The following is a 17,741-nucleotide window of genomic DNA, read 5'->3' on the forward strand; positions in this document are numbered from 1 at the left end:
AACCAGGGAAGGGTGATCAAGATTGTGTGGATTCCTACTGATGATGTAATCTATGAAAATAAATGAGCAGATGTCTTGGCTGCTGTATCATAAGACAACAGCACCATGAAAAAGATAGCCAAGGAAAGAAGATTTAAATGAGCAAGTCAGTTAATCTATACGTTGATGCAATGTACCCAATGTCCATCATTATGGATGAAGAAGTGGTGGTCAATGGAGGAAACCTATAACAATAAGAATTTATGTTGAATAAAAGTACTCATGGAGATTCAGGATGGAAATGACAGCTGACCCAAACGAGGTTTAAAATTTGCAGGATGAGAGGACAGCATCTGGACCACTGCTTGAGAGATTGCTAAACAATAAATCTCATATTGTTTGAGTTAGAAAAACACTTTTTGTTTTCTGGTACTAGTAAGATAATGTAAACTTGATGGCTGCAAGATGTTAGTTTCTTATTTGACAATCTGTTCACGTGAGACAGTTAACCAAGCCACAGCTGTGTCTGGGTACAACCAACTGGATAAACATCCTTGTGGGTTTTTCTTTTTACCGATGGGTGTTGTACATGCTGCTATATGGCAGTATATTGACTCAACACATGAGTAACACTTCCCAATAAACTCGCCCTTCAGGACAAAACAAAACAATAGCAGTTGTAGAAGATATCAAGTGCTTCACAACCCTGTATATGCTGTACGTATATAGGTGTCCCGCAAACACTAGGATGTGGCTACAGAAAGGATATTTCAGATTCTCTTCCCCTTTCTTATATAAACTCTGCTTTATATTTACTATTTAATTTTGTAAACTCATTACCATGTTCATAACTTCTTTTGCCCACAGTAGATGGCTTGAATTATGAATGAATTACCGGTAATATAAAAATATTAATTTTATTTGGCATGATTGTAACTATAAAAACTAGCTAGTTGAAAATAAAATAAAAAATTCAAGATTTGATTGTGTAACTCGATTATTATCAAGTACTGTAGTAGTAATAAAATACAGTATTAGTGATTTCCAATAGTAATAAATACCTTTCATTTATAATATATAATTATTCCTGTGTAATATGGAGTGTAAATACTATCATGACCAAGTATACCAGTATTCTGTGTGTATATATACAGTACTGTATATATATGGAGGCTCCTGGAGCTATACCAGGCTGATATGTATGTATTAGACCATGGCATCAGTCAATTTGAATGGAGTTCTAAGCCTACCAGGGACCACAAGCCAGAACCTGGGCCCCTTCAGAGGCACGAGGAGCAATGGCCTAAAGAAACCCCCATGTGGTTGAAAGACTTCTGTCTGGCATCTACCAGTTTAGGCACCCAAAAAGGTAGGCATCCCCAAAAAGACCCCAACTAGTGAAACATTGCCACTAAAAACCGAACTGCTAAGCAGAACTCCCCAATCAAAAAACAAGCAAACACCCATGACTTGTAAGCACAGCTTCCCCCTGTGCAGATAGGGGGGTCCAGACCCCCGTGGCGGCTATCCAACCCCAGTTCTGAGACTGGACATCTAAAATGCGAAAAAGCGCCAAAGTAACACACACCCTCCTTAGGTGGGATGCGGGAGGCCGAAAACCTCCAGGAGGAAGGGACTGAGGAACACAAGGGAACCCGGAACCAAACCTGGGAAGGAGCTGTACCCATATCAATTTCGTACAGTGAAGGGGGATAAGAAAACTCCTCCAGAAAACTAAGAAAACTTGTAACAGCAAACCCCACGCCGAGAATACCGACACCAAAGCAGAGTCAAACAGGGCCCAAGCTTCCCAAGACAACTCCTCCCCAGCCCCAGGATCCTCCATGTCACGACCCGGAGCAGAGCAGTCCTTCAAACCTTCCACCCCTGAAGAAAAGGCTGGGAAAACAGGAGCCCACTTGTCAGACCTTGGAGTCTGGCTTGGAGCCGGTCGGCCGAGCGGACAGCACGCTGGATTTGTGATCCTGTGGTCCTGGGTTCGATCCCAGGCGCCGGCGAGAAACAATGGGCAGAGTTTCTTTCACCCTATGCCCCTGTTACCTAGCAGTAAAATAGGTACCTGGGTGTTAGTCAGCTGTCACGGGCTGCTTCCTGGGGGTTGGAGGCCTGGTCGAGGACCGGGCCGCGGAGACACTATAAAGCCCCGAAATCATCTCAAGATAACCTAAAAGCCCCGGCAGGAGGAGCCGGCTCGAATGCCTCCGTCACCGAACAGGATGGGGGCAGGCCCCGAATCTGCCCGAGTCTCATCACAAGCTAAACCCCAGCCCCGACTTCAAAATCCTCAGACAGGGAAAAAGGAGTAGGACAAGCAACAGGGAAAGGACGAGGGAGCATGGACAAAACCAAAGTCAAAGCGACTAACGACCCCAAGTCCAGGTCCCTATAACCAAAGCAGGGCAGCCGCAGGGCATCCAGAAAGGCAACCAACTGGGCGTGTTGCAGCATCCTAAACCTTGCATGCAATGTCGATGCTGCCTGCACCCTGTCAACAGTAAGCATTATCGAACTGGGTGAACTGGAGAACCAACAGCGAACACCATTTGCAGGACTCCGGCCAACAGGCAGCATGATGGAGGCAAAAACGGTGAGTGTTACCCTGAGGCAAGGGGACAGAGCAACCTTCAAACTCATACGAAGAGAGATGGGATGCATAGGACACATCCATTGGACCAATGAGCCCCAATGGGGTTTTCCAGGGCCTTTAGGTTGACTGCTAAGGGAAGCCCAGGCAAGGTACTGCTAACCGGCACCCAAAACTACCAAGAGAGCAAGTAAAGCTGAACCCCTGCGACGTGTACAAGCACGGGGGCCTAGCGAGGAACAACTCGAATAACAGAAGGCGAACTGTGACCAAGGAGCAGACATTCCACCAGGCAAAAAGAAAAAGAAAATAAAAACTTTGCAAAAGTACAACGTCCCCAGGGGAACAGAGCCGGCCGCTATGATATTATAAGACAAGCTGTACAGTACCTTGCACCCCTACCAGTGACGACACTACCTCCCACCCAAAGGCAAACAGCAGCTATAAAAACCCCAGCTGAACATAAGGGCGGGCGATCACCGAGCAGCAAAAGCCCCTTCAGAGGTAGTCCCTTGAGCGACTTGTAGATTTCAACCCTAAGCCACAAGGGCAGTACTTACAGGGCACCTAGGGAAGGAGATTCTAGGCGCATGCAGCCCCAGTACTCGTGAAATTACTTCTGGCTCTCACACCACAACACAGAACACCACCACCAGGTACAGCACTGCTCACAGACAGGAGCCAGAGTCGAACAACCACCACTCAACACATCAGCCTCAGAACTGGGGTTGGATAGCCAGTATAAGGGTCTGTGGCCCCCCCCTTTCCCCCTCCCAGGGAGGGTGGAGCTGCGCAGACAGGCGGTGCAGCAGCATGTGTGATGTCATGCTTGTTTGCTTGTTTTTCGATTGGAGAGTTCTGCTTAGCAGTTCGGTTTTCAATAACAATGTTTCACCAGCTGGGGTCTGTTTTGGGACGCCTACCTTTCTGGGTGCCTAACCCGGTAGATGGCAGACATAGAATGCGTTCAACCACATGGGGGTTTCAATAGGCTATTGCTCCTCATGCCTCTGAGGGGGCCAGGTTCTGGCTCATGGTCTCCGGTAGGCTTAGAACTCCATTTGAATTGATTGATGTCATGGACTAATACATTCATATCAGCCCGGTATAGTTCTGGGAAGCCGACGGGGCTCTCCACAGAAATGAACATCTTTCTTTTGTGAATATAGTGCACCCTCAGGCCACTTACAAATGAGCATTCCAATAATTTGTTCCTGTTTTTAACTGAAATTGGAATAAAAGCAAAAGATAACAATTACTCTCATTTCATGTATTATAAATACAGTACAATACCATCAAAATATATTTCTATATGACAAATACAAAATTTGCTGAAAAATCTGAAATTATAGTTGATGCCTTAATAACAAAGATGCATTTGTTAAAATAACAAATAGAGGACATCACCAATTCTCTTACTATTATATATATATATATATATACAATTATCAGCAAGGACATTCCTAGGAAGTAACACTGAACACTGCAGCACACACGTCATGAAACAACACACCAGAGCAAGAGACTCCAAGCATTAGTGTGGCAAAAGGTTCACCAAGTTAGCAACAACACAGATGCCATACACCCGTCACAGACCTCAACTCTCCATACTTCTTGCAACAGCTATATGTTTCCCTGCATTTTGAGATATTCAATTTCAAATTAAGATACTGTACTAAAATGATAGTAATATTCTTATCAGCACGAACTGCTTGTTTCTAAAATCCACTAATAATGAACTTTGCATCAGTGTTAATAATATACATTCACAACTAGTTTTATTACTCTAAGTACTGTATAGAATAGCTCACTCAAAATAATTGTAGAGCATTATAGACACTTAAATAACAAATTGAAGATATCAATGTTAATATGTAGATACTGTACTGTATTGTCACACTCAGTACCCACAATCGTTGAGGAGAAACCTTTTATAAATCAGCAATATGCTGTATAAACCTACAAATATTCAGATACAACATATCAGAAGCAAAATTTAATTTCATAACTGGAAACACCCAAAAAGCATTCAGGCAATTTTGTATTTACACAATAAATCCACCAAAGGCTGAGTCATAGCAACATTGACTCCCAGACCCAAAAACACCCAGTGTTTAATGTAATGAAATGCCTCTTTCTGGAATAGCCTAGTGGCTCCCTGCAGCTATTTTGCTGAGATTGCTCCATGCTAAAAGGTCACATCAGTTGTGGAAGTTCTGTTTGGTCTGCCAGAAACCAGAATATGGACCCCCCCCCCCCACTCCGCCATCACAGAGCCACAGGAAGCAAGTGACAAATCCCCACTGGGAAAGCATTCAGAAAGTCAGCAAAGTTTTACAAACAACTAGAGGGTTCACAGGTTTCGAAACTGCTAAACACTGCAAACAATTCACACAGAACAGGGGAGTCACTCAATCTAGCTCGAAATTCATTAGTACCGATTGCCACCACCAGGCAGCCCTCAACTGTCTCCCCCATCTCAGTTCTGAAGCTGAAGAACCAATGAGCCTGGAAGGGAGGGAGGAAATCAGGGAGCCACCAGGGGTCTACTAGAGTCATTTTATCACATTCAACCCTGGGTTTCTGGAGACGCCCCCCCTAGTGACTTTCCAAACTAACCAGAGAAAGAAAACGAAGATTACTAGGGGAGGAGGTTCTGGCTCTGGTCTTCAGAAGGCCAAATAGACCTACTGCAACTGATGTTACCTTTTAGCATAGAGCTATATCAGCAGAAGAGCTTCAGGAAGCCACCAGGAGGGGGTGGAGGAAGCCCCTCCCCTCCAAAAAAAATAGTAAAAAAAAGAATGGTAGAGCATTGTGGAGAAACAGCAATATTACTGAAAGAGGCTAATAGTTTAGGAGTCACATGATTACTAGGAAAGCATTGGCCGATAGTTAATGGTGTGAGTACAGTGCCACCAAAACCAACAGCCTCTTACAGAAAGTCACCTGTTTCAATGCTAACCCATCCAAGAGGAATAGTCACTTATCCTAGCTCAGGACAAGGGTCATACACTACATCTAATACATTGAGGCATAGGTACAAAAATTTGAAATTGCTTGTACAAAAATAACATGGCAGAACCATAAGTATGCTTCCACATTTTACTGTCACATGACTCGGTTACTATATTTGCTCCAAACTCAATTACAAAAGTTCTTATTATTGCACACAATCAACAGTCATTGCACAACAACAGACAAACTATCTGTACCTCCTTGGGCACAAATATGGTGGTAGATACAGTATAACATTGGCCTTACAATATTAACCTTATCTTTATATTTTCATATTATCTTCTTACAAATTAAAAATATTAAGATTTTCATTCACAAAATTTCCAATGCCCGGGACTCCTCTTTAATCACTCCAGATATAAAAAGTCTGCATTACCATATTCCAGTGCTCTTGCACCTTTTAATATTTCCTCCCACCTCTCAGTACTCACTCTAAAACCTACGCCAATCAGAATTCTTAGAATACACTTTTCAAATCTTGCTCAGATTCATTCTCTGTCTTGTTGCTTGTTTACCCTGCAGCATCAATCATATGCCCTGTAACCTCTGGGTCTCTAATTTTTTCAAAGCAATTGCTTGTTTTGTTGCATTTCTGCTTCTTGGTTTTTCTCGGTTTGGAGTAATCTGTTCTGGTAGGCAATGGTGATGCTCAGATGCCTGATGCATCTCCCGAAGGTAGGGTTTCTCCACTGGAATTTTGCAATCCGTATTAGAATGATTCTGCATGCTGCAAATTCTGTGTACACCATCTTGCCACACTTTCTCATCAACTTTTTCCATATTTATTATATAATAATTTTGCATATTGCAAGAAATAGTCAAAATAAGCACTGACTACATAATATTAACCTATATAAAAAAAAAAGACAAAAAATTACACAGTAGCCCCACATGAGCAAAAGGTAAAATAGATAAGGTTAGGTAAGGTAGGTTAAGTCAGGTTGTTTGGTGATAATTGTAACTACTGTGTATTTTGTTGTATAAATGCATAGTTATTACACAATAAATACGAGACAAGTTGACTAGAAAGTGTGACAAGTTGCAGAGTTGAAAATGCAACATGCAGAATTTATCATAATCCTATGAACTTAATGATGTACCAAATAGCTTTAAAAAACAACAAATTTTCTGCTTTTTCTACCGTCTTAACATTATAAAGGGCATGAAAAAGTCACAAAAACTCCATTCATTACACTAGTCTCATTTAATTTTCACCGTAGGAGTAAGGAGAACCAGTTGTTGTAAGCCATTAACATTGGCAATGCCCATTTTTGTCACACCAATGCACTTCCAAAATCCTCGCTCATGTGTTAATAGTATTCAAATCAATATTTTAATGTAATGTAGAACTACATATACTCCAGCTTCCTTATATCAGCTGTTATGAGTGAAAGGCATTAAAAGCTTTTTCTGTAATACTGTGTGGACTGAGTAGTAGGTGGAGGTGCATGATGGGGAGGAGGCCCAGGTGGATGAGAAGGTGGGGCTTGTGGTGGTGGTGTAGACCACTGAGTATTTGTTGCATACTGCCCTTCATACTGAGACCGGTTCCCATATGTAGTCGGAGGTGGAACAGTGGGGGCTACATTTGAGTATGGTGGTGGTGGAACAGTTGGATTTGGTGGGGGAGGAGCTGCAGGGTTAGGAGGGTAGGTATACTGGGCTTGTTGATTACTGTATGGTGTGGTAAATGATGTAGAATATGGAGAAGGCTGGGAGTGAGTTGGAGGAGGCTGGGGGTGAGCTGGAGGAGGGCTAGTGAATGTATGAGTAGGTGGGGGATGAGTTGGAGGCAAGTGAGGAGGGGGATGAGAGGGTGTTTGATGAGATGGAGCAGAGTGCTGGAAAGATGAGTGGGATGGGTGTTCAGGGGGATCCTGAAGTGGGACTGTAATGAGGTTGGTCCGTGCTGTGGTCATGACCGGAATAATAGATATATGATGTGATCCTCCTTGATGGGTAGAGGATGACTTATGTGACTGTGTGTGACCACTGTTAAACTGTCCAGACCCTTGACGTTGAAACTGAGAGGAAGAATATGATTCGCGGTGTTCATAACCTTCCTTTCCAACTCTAGGGTCTGACATGGAACGTGGATCTTGTCTAGCCTCCCCTCTTGGGTCTCCTCTTGATTCTCGACATTCCCCTCTAGGGTCACGGTGACTTAGACGTTCTTCCTTCATGTCTTCTTTAGGCACACCAGGAGCTCCAGGCATTTTCATGTGACGATGATCAATGTGAGCCTATATAAAAAGTCAAGATAACTGATCACAAATTTACTGTTTTCTAATTTAACAATCCTGCTAAAATTTATTTAATAATTCTATATTTATGGCTCACTGTTCAGCACAATCACAAAATTCACTTGTACCAATGTGATTTAAAATATATGCTCTACCATCAAAACTCATCTTACCTCTTCCACCCTGTCTATAACTTCTTCATATACTCTTCTCTGCATTCTACTCTTTGACTCTTTCCCCTGCCTTTTAATTCTTTACTCACTTTCCTCACCTGCCTCTCAGTCCACACACTTCATAGCTCACCTCTGCTCCCTTCTTATCACACAATTATTCCTCCATACCTCTCACTTCTTTACCTTGTCCTACCTTGCCTCTCCATCTTTCTCCCTGCATCTAAATTCCTAACTCTTTGTACTTCCCTCTCCCCCACACTTCTTTTCCCCTCCTTTTTTCCTTTATTTCCTTTTCTTTTCCTTCCTGCTTTCTTTTCTCTCCCACCATTTCATTTCTTTTCTCTTCCTGCCTCTTGCTTCTTTCCTCTCCCTTCATATTTCTTGTTTTTCCTGCATGCCTTTAATTAACATTGTGATATATGTTACTCTACATGGTAGAGAAAGGGTATGTAGACTTCGAAACAATTGTCGTATAGCCTCACAAATATTCATCATCATTGCACCCTTATCCACACTTCAAGTGATGGGGATACACATTTATCGCATAACATGAACATGGAGAGAATAGTAAAAGCAAATAAGGTTTGCATATATTCAGTAAGACACCTCTCCATTCCTCCATGCACCAAATCTTCTACACTAAACACCACCATGAGAATCACCACCATCATCCTACTCTAGCCACAGCAACATCAATGTTCCTTTAAAGGAACACAATGTCCTGTGTTCCTTTAAAGTTGTCATGTGCACTAATATCAAACATTCATCCTCTCTTAACAAAGTGCCTCTGCTCAGCTTTGTTTCTAACCAGTACTCATTTTACCATTTACATACAATTCCTGTTTCCTTATATACGCTCACCATATCTTAAAATCCTTTTCTAAACCTCTTTCCTTCTCGTCCTCAAAAATTTCCTGAAATTTTTTCCATTAGACTTTCAGAGTGTTGTACAGTAAGTACTCTCAATCTATTTTAAACAAAATTCCTTACCAGTTAACATTCTCACATGCTTATATGTATTTAATATTTCCACTGAATTTACCCCAGTCAAGAAAACTGTACTTATTCTGATTCCATAAAATATATAAGAGTACATCAAATGTTACCTGAAGATCTCTCTGGGACAAGTATGTACGCTTGCAAACAGCCTTATTGATGGTATAGTTGCACATAAACACTGTGCCTAAGCCAGTCTGCTCTACCCTGGCCACACGCTCCCCACATCGAGCGCACACTCGGTCTTCACTCCGTGCACACCATAGACAAAACACATGTTTGCATGGAATCTGTGAAAGAAATATATTTAATATCTTATAACCAAGAGGGTTCTAACATAATGAAGACACAGCTTAGATGGTCTTAAGCATACATGATAAAAATAGAATTTCTCTAATTTAAAAAATAGGACCAATTCTCAATTTCCTGAAATTCATATTGCCAATTGCAATCTTCAATCCTATGAATACTGGCAATCTTCATAATCCTCACACTCATTACCACACATATTACATCATCATAAATGTATTGGCTGTACATGTCATAAAAACTGATCAAAGTAACATTGTGCTCATGCAACAAATGCAGTTAAATAATGTAGTTGATGAGAGAGGGAGATAAGTAGGCAAGTAAAATAAATAGGTAGGTAGGTGGGTTAAGGTATATAGACATGTTGGTAGGTTAGCTGACATGTAGGTCGGTAGATTGGAAGGCAGGCAGGTAGACAAAATATGCAGGAATTAATATTACCATTCGTCCATAGATGAGAATTGGTTTGTTGCATGCATCACATATGTGAATTCGAGGAGAAAGTACTTTTTCTCCAATCAGATTAACTGGATGATCCCAAGACAAGCGAAGCATTGGAGCAGGTGGGCCTCGGTCTAAGGTAGTGAAAGTAGGAGCCTCCAGTGATGAGATGTCACAGTCTTGATCATCTAAAAGGACAAGGGATTAAGGACATAAGCAATACAATTTAACTAACATTGTTATATATTTAATTATTATACAGTACTGTACATCAAAAACTTCTAAAACTTGGAGTAAAAACTTAAGAGCCAACAGTGCTCCTCTCTGCCACCACCCAACAGTACCAACCCTTCCTAAAGCCTGAAAACTACCCATAACCTTCACCAACACTCAGGCTTAAGGACAATAACACCAAATATTTTACACTTGGCATAGGAGGGGGTCTGTATAAGTGCTGATATTTCTTTTAAAGCATTTAACTTAGGCCAGCCAATGTTGGCCCTGTACCCCAGACCATTTCTCCCTGCAAAGTCAGGAGAGTCTAGCCCCAGGTGTCTTGCCTCCAACTTTGCAGACACACACACACAGACATTCTCTCGTATACTATACATTCAAAGTGATGTGAATATGAAGGAATAGTGTGGCAGACTTACATTGTTTTATCTTTGGTGGTTCATTCTCCTTTGGTGTTGGTTCTTCTTCATCTTCCTCACTCTCTATCTGTTAATCATAGAAGATAAATATCTGTCATAAAAAATGTGTACAGTTGAGCCTCAAATATTCCAAATACAGTACAGTTGAAACCTATTCAAACAGAAAGATTCATTCTGCACTCCTTTCATTACATCCAATCCATATTTCACTATTGTTATCAGCACCAGCTGATAACCACAATTCAATTTCTGTGGAGTCTAGAGATAACAGTTCAATCCCACATATTGCTAAAATATCTCTTTACACGTCCACCCCCTGCAAGGCAGGAAACTGTGTGGCACAGACCCTGGACAGCAAACAGAGTACTGAGAGAACACCTAAATGGAGATGGTGAGCAAGGCCCAACTGGAGAGGGATGTGCTGAAAGTTGATGTGGTACCTAAGATCTGGAGGATTCAAAGTGGAATCCTCCAAATTCTGGAGGATTCTATTCTGGGAGACACAAAAGGGCCCCCCCCTACAAAAAGGCAACAAAGACAAAAAAAGCGAGACTCATTCTTAGCCTAGAATGTGGGCTTGGAAAAAGCAGACCTATAAAGAAACTATGCTGTTAGACATCATTTTTGTTATACAGTATTTAAATCTGACCACAATATAAATTAAAAAACTAGGGTGACAGCCATACTACAACAATGACAGATAATCAAGCTGTTGGCCTAATTACTTAATACAACACACTGTTTTTTTAATACTTTTGCAGAATACATTGTTGTTGTCATATATTACAGATATAATAAACAAGAATAGTGCAGTTTCTCACCATATTTCTTTTTTTAACACGCAGCCCTCTTGGAGGGCCTTTTGGTCTTCCTCTGGGCCGACCCCTCCCTCGACCACGACCTCGACCTCGTCGCTCCTCATATTCTTTACCTGAAAATTATGACATAACAATACAGTACATATTAAGCTTATGGCAGACTGTATCTGAAATACACAGCAACCTACAAGCCTGTTTACAAGTTGGACTGCAATACCCAAGAAGCACAGTCCCTCTTGGGTTCGTACTGTATACAAATAGCAGAGTCCTCGAGTCTGTATCCAAGTAGCAATGCATCATTTGAGCCTATCCAAGTAGAATCTTTGCAAGTTATCTTGGCTGAACAAACAGTTTGGCAAAATATGAAAGCATCTTAGTTAGCTGATAGCCATGATGTCACTGATGTGATGTCACACTAATCACTAGGGACTTCCAGCAACTGCAGGTTAGAATATTGTTTACTACCATAGCCATCGCATCATTCCAGTTGATCCCATTTTGTATAAGAAAGGGATAGAAGCAAAAACCTGCACATGAATCTGATGTATTACTGTATATATTATTGAGCAAAGCAAGCAGTTATTTTTATTATCAAGATAAATATAAACATATGGCAAATGGGTACTAAACCACAGGACTGAAAAATGCCATAGATTGATGGAGAGCTTTGCAATTGTGCAATACTGTATTTGGATACCAGTTGATAAATTAAAATTCAATTCAAATTCAAATGTTTATTCAGGTAAAGTACATACATACAAGGGGTGATACAAATACAGTATTCATGAATTTATAGATAGAGCTAGTACATACAATGCCTAAAGCCACTATTATGCAAAGCGTTTCGGGCAGAAAAAACACTAAAGGCTAAAACTTAATACTAATTGAGATTAAAGTATAAAATGTGTTGAGAAAAAAAAAAAAAAAAGGGGGAACATGGCAGAAAAACAGCAAAAATACAATTTCATCGACAAACAGCATTGTTTAAAAATAACAGACATGGGTTAATATTATAGGGGTAAGGTAGGTTACAGGGAGTTAATTAGGTAGTGCTTAGTTTTTATCTTAACCTGGTTGAGAGAGGTACAGTCTTTAACATGATTGGGAAGGTCATTCCACATTGTATCCTGGAGAGAGTTAGTAGTTGGCCTATGCAGAGCTTAATAAGCTTCCTGTCTCTAACAAAAGAAATAATAAAATTGCTTCCCAAAGGCATACTAGGAGCACTTGAAGTCATGGCTCTTTGGAGAGCAGTGACATCAAGTGCTTCTCGACCTAGCCAATGCCTTACCATCCCAACAAACGAAAAAATGCAAAAGGAAAACATCTTTCTCCATGACCTCAAGCACAACTTACCACAGATGCTGCATCAGTTCAAGCTAAAGAATGCCTTATGGCAAAATCATAACCCAACAGCCTATAATCTCAACACACTTCTGGTGTCCCCTAGCCATCGAGAAGGAACCAAAACTTGCAATAACTTGATGCATCCATTAAAACTAACACAAAATTGTGAAGCCGGAAAGAGCGCAGTAGCTAGTGACGTGACGCTAACATTTGAAATCTTGGAGATTTTTCAGTCATTGACAAAGTAATATATTTGCTAGAGTTAAGAAAAGTCCGTAATAGAGGCTACTACTCACCTTTTTCTTCCATAGGCATGATGAAGGCGGCGAGCACAGCTTCCTCACACAACACAAGCAACGCTCATCGATTTGTTTAATCCGGCTCGTGTAACATACCAGTCAAAGACATTATTTTAAAAATCGATAATTTAATCGCCTCTTTGTAAGTCATCTGATTTCTCTAGGTCTTACATTATATGTTTTTTTATGATTTTATAGGCTCATGTTTTTAGGTGTTTGTGTTACTTACAGATTTATATATTGCGTGACTCTGGTATAATATTGTCAACCCGGCAACAATAGGCGTTCTATCATTCACAAACTTGCAAGTCATAAATTGACCATTTAATCTTTTTAATTGTATAATTTATTCGCATACATTTATCAAAATATATATATAGATCAAGTGAAAAATAAAAAAAAAATAAAATAAAATTCAATCAATATTGAAAGTTTAATCACCAGCATCCACTAACAATTCAATGGCTATTTTAGTAATAAAAAAAGGCGATTACACATGCTATGATATTAATCAAGCTTTAGTTACCCTTCTTAGCAATATATAAAGAGGAGTCGGGGCGTCGTGACTGGCTCAGACATCTGAGGACAGCTGCCAAGGTCACGGACGTCAGCACAAGTGTTGTCAAGACTTGCCTTTACCAGTAAGTACGGTCACTCCTTATTTTCAAGCATTTTTCCCATGTTTATGCAGTGGTGTGCTCGTGTGATCCGTTGGATAAATCTGTAAAGCCGTGCCGCAGCTGCGGCTGGCAGTGAAATTGTGTGACATGTGTTGGGAAGGACAGATGTGTATAGTCAGGTGTACACACTGGGGGAAAAGCCTTATCTTAGGGTGCTGTGAGGGTCTTAAGGTGGCGGTTAACGTTATTCAGGGTTAAGGTCTCTCAGGTAGCAGGGAGGGCCTCGGAAGGTCGTGAGGGCCTCGGAAGGTCGTGAGGGCCTCGGAAGGTCGTGAGGGACTCGGAAGGTCGTGAGGGACTCGGAAGGTCGTGAGGGCCTTGGAAGGTCGTGAGGGCCTCGGAAGGGCGTGAGGGCCTCGGAAGGTGGTGAGGGCCTCGGAAGGTCTTGAGGTCCTCGGAAGGTCCTCGGAGGGTGGTGAGGGCCTCGGAAGGTAGTGGGGGGCTTGGAAAGTGGAGGGGGCCTCGGAAGGTGGTGAGGGCCTCAAAAGGTGGTGAGGGCCTCGGAAGGTGATGGGGAGCTCAGAAAGTGGTGAGGGCCTCGGAAGGTGGTGAGGGCCTCGGATGGTCTTGAGGTCCTCGGATGGTCCTGAGGGGTCTCAGAAGGTCTTGAGGTCCTCGGAAGGTCATGAGGGCCTCGGAAGGCAGTAGGGGTCTCGGACGGCAGTGTGATTCTCGGAAGGCACTGAGGACCTAGGAAAGCAGGGAGGGCCTCTAAAGATAGTGAGAGACTTAGAAGACAGTGATGGCCTCAGCTGGTGGTGAGAGTCATTATGTAGGGTGGTGAGGGCTTCCTTAAGCAGTAAGGACCTAGGGTGTTGGTCAGGGTCTGGTGGGGCAGTCAGGGAGACTGGGCTACCAGACTGCTTCTTGAGACTCACTAATACCTTATATACACTTTAAAATTGGTCTGTAGGCTGCATCTGCAGTCTATTCTGTCTTTTATAGACACTGGTAGCCATGTACATACCGTATCAAAATGTTTAAATTATCTATATTTTTATACATGAAAATGTTAAACAAAACTTTTCTATTAATAGATAATCAGTAAAACATAATACCAGTAGTTCACATTACTGTATAGATGTTCTACTTCATTATTAAGTTTTTGAGGCTTTTAAGATTTTCTGCTTCAACTCTATACCTGATTGTAGCTAGATATTAAAATATACTTTAGGAAGGAAACTATTGGATTAACATCATAATGTATTGGGAAAAGATCAAGTAATGTATAATTTACAGTCCTTGTGGTATAGAGGGACTGTACGCACTTGCAAATGTACACACTTGCCTTGCGAGTGATATTGTCTGGGTTCGTGCCCTGCTCAGGGAGTGTTCATTGTGCACTAATCCTTAATCAGTTCACCCTACAGTAATTGGGAACCTGGTAGTTAACCAAACTGCTCTTTGTATTCTGGGGAAACTAGTAGGGTAATATGAGCTATGGGAAGGGAAAGCTCTTAAGCCAGCAGCAGTTTCAAGTTCAATAACATTCTTAGTTTTAAATAAATATATATTTTTTTTTATAAATACCCTAATAGGCAGTAACTGCTACTGTACCTGATAATTTATCTTTTAAAATTGTATATTGACTAAAGAGATAATGTTTGTATGTTTCATTGTACTGTAAGTTCTTAAAAATGTACTTATTAAAATTATCAGAATATAATAGTATTTTGTTACTATACAGTATTAAGATTGCAATACTGTACACTAAAAACTGCATTATTTACCTGCAATGTGTGAAACATTCTCTGATATAATGCTTCAGTACCGAAAATGTGAATTTTTTCTATTTATTTATATACAAAAAGGTACATTGGGTTTGTGAGAGTACATAACATTGGTGTTCTTACAAAGCCACTAACATGCATAGCGTTTCAGCCATAGTGTTTGTTACATTATCAGATGACTGTTTCAGTACCTGAAATGTGAGACATATTCTCAGATATAATATTTCAGTACCTGAAATATGAGACACATTCTCATGTAATGCTTCAATACCTGAAGTGTAAATGAAATTTGCTTTGAAAATTTTATTGTTAGAAGCAGTAATTTATAGAAAATAACTTGTTACAGCAGTTCTTCGTGCTACACAGTCACAGTATTATTTATACACCCTGTACTGGGTTGAAAATTGAATTCAAAGCAAATGCATGACAGGTTTAAAGGTAGTAGCAGGAAACTGCAAATTACAGATGATGACATTCATTGGTTATGAGGAAGTGGAGTGGATAAACCATCATATATGGTGGTCTTGATTGGAAGAGGAATTACATTGATTACAAATAACCCTCTCCCCCCCCCTCTTTTCCCTTTTTCTTCCTTCCCAAATTTGTTTAGGAAGCTTTCCAGTTTGAGTGAGAGTGATTTTCTCTTTGTTATTTCAATGATATAAGGACTATGTTTTAAATGACTTTAATGATCAGGAATCATTATGTAAAAATATACATATATCATGTTTTCTGCTTTGTTCATTAGTGTCTGAAAAATTAACTACTGTCATAAGGATTCTTCATGTTAAATGATTCTGCTGACTAAAAATGATTTCACAGAAAAAAGTTAACTGTATCAAGATGGACTTTACAATTGTTTAGCATCCATTAAATTTACCTGAATGTACCTGATTGCCATTCAGGTACAGTATAGTGAAACTTCAGTGGTTTCAATGGGAACAGGAAACCGATGGTTTATCAAAGTCACCCCATTGTTTCTGAGAATTTTTTCCAGATGAATTTGAAACTGGAAGATCCTAACTCCTGCATATTATTCTCCATTAATCACCTGCATGCTAGCATTGTTGACGTGATATCTGTGGTGTGCATTGTCACAGGGCAAGGTATTGGATCTGTCAATATTTAAAAGCATTTGCCAGTGTTTTGACCATTTGTGGAGTTCATATAAATCTCTTAACAAGCACTCTATATAATTTTTGCTTCCTACTGTACCATAGATTTTAGTGTCATCTGCAAATTTGTTGATGTGATTTGTAATATTCTCATCTATGTCATTGATGTACTATACTGTATATGGCAACAAGGGTTAGCCCGAAGATAGAATCTTGTGGTGCTCCGCTCACCACATATTTCCAGTCAGATTCATTTCCAATTTAAATGACCTTTTTCTCTTTGTTTTAACCATTGCTTTACCCATTCTAGTAGGATTTATTTTTTACAAAAACCATGTTGTGTTGATTTTACAAAATCATGCACTGTGAAATGGTGAATGATTACCACCCATTGATGTACAGTGACCACAACACAGCAGTTGCAACATCAGGATCTGCAGGTTGGTACAAAAATTCAACAAACTACAAACCACTTATTTTGATGAAAGGAAGCAGTAGAACAACAGAAGTACACTTACATCGCATCAGGCTTCGATACCCATGTGCATGGGAAACAGGCTTACAGGTTCCAGAAGATGAGAGGAAATGTCAGCACTGGAGAAATGTCCGACAGACCATAGGAACATTAACACAGTGCAGTTACAAGGTTCAAGAGAGCAGAAAAAGTTGTTGAACACATTGGGCATAATCTTAATGAAGCGAACATAAGAGTCATAAATACTCATATAACGCCTAAGTAAAACAGAAACATGTAACACTTAGTGGGCCACCCAGTTTAGGGCACGTGCAGGAATATCCCTGAAAAAAATCCCTCCCTTAGGATTTTCTCCGTGAACTTACAGTACTGTAAGTTAGGCTGATTGGTTGGTATTTTTCTGTTGTACTCTTTCTGTCTTTTTAGTACAGTATATTACAGGGAATGGATGTCAGAGATTCGACACGACATTTAATTGGAAACTTTTCTTCAGGGTCTCGTGTATCTCATAATTTTTTGATATGGCACTGTTCTTTTAGCGTGACTACGGGGCCAGATTCATGAAGCAGTTACGCAAATACTTACGAACGTTCTCAATCTTGATCTTTCCTCAATCTTTGACGACTTTGGTTACATTTATTAAACAGTTTACAAGAATGAAAACTTCCCAATCAACTGTTGCTGTTGTTATAAACAGCCTCCTGGTGCTTCGGAGCTCATTAATTGTTTAATAATTGTAAACAAAGCCACCAAAGATTGAGAAAAGATATACTGGTTCGTAAGTGCTTGCGTAACTGCTTCGAGAATCTGGCCCACATTCCAGGTCAGTTAACAACATTCATTCTTACACCATTTATTAA

At 40.5% G+C, this 17,741-nt stretch overlaps 2 protein-coding genes across 3 annotated transcripts in view; one reads left to right on the plus strand and one right to left on the minus strand.

Moving 5' to 3' along the window:
* Positions 1–3,839: 3,839 nt before the first annotated feature.
* Positions 3,840–13,033, minus strand: LOC123772070 (E3 ubiquitin-protein ligase Hakai). Its single transcript, XM_045764969.2, has 6 exons — positions 12,879–13,033; positions 11,239–11,348; positions 10,418–10,484; positions 9,765–9,952; positions 9,125–9,304; positions 3,840–7,845 (listed from the first exon to the last, which is right to left on the minus strand). Exons 1-6 carry the CDS (start codon positions 12,895–12,897, stop codon positions 7,000–7,002), a joined length of 1,410 nt encoding a protein of 469 aa, XP_045620925.1. The 5' UTR covers positions 12,898–13,033; the 3' UTR covers positions 3,840–6,999.
* Positions 13,034–13,376: 343 nt separating this feature from the next.
* The window catches only part of Gyg (glycogenin 1), a 44,236-nt gene continuing 39,871 nt past the window's right edge, over positions 13,377–17,741 (plus strand). Inside the window, exon 1 of one of the 2 annotated variants that reach the window (XM_069311202.1) lies at positions 13,377–13,522. In XM_069311202.1, coding sequence (XP_069167303.1) covers position 13,522 — 1 coding nt within the window. In that variant the 5' untranslated portion in view covers positions 13,377–13,521. The remainder of the gene's footprint in view (positions 13,523–17,741) is intronic. The other variant, XM_069311203.1, reaches the window with a different exon arrangement.

This window comes from Procambarus clarkii, chromosome 69 (genome assembly GCF_040958095.1).
Source record: "Procambarus clarkii isolate CNS0578487 chromosome 69, FALCON_Pclarkii_2.0, whole genome shotgun sequence".
Taxonomy (NCBI): Eukaryota; Metazoa; Arthropoda; class Malacostraca; order Decapoda; family Cambaridae; genus Procambarus; species Procambarus clarkii.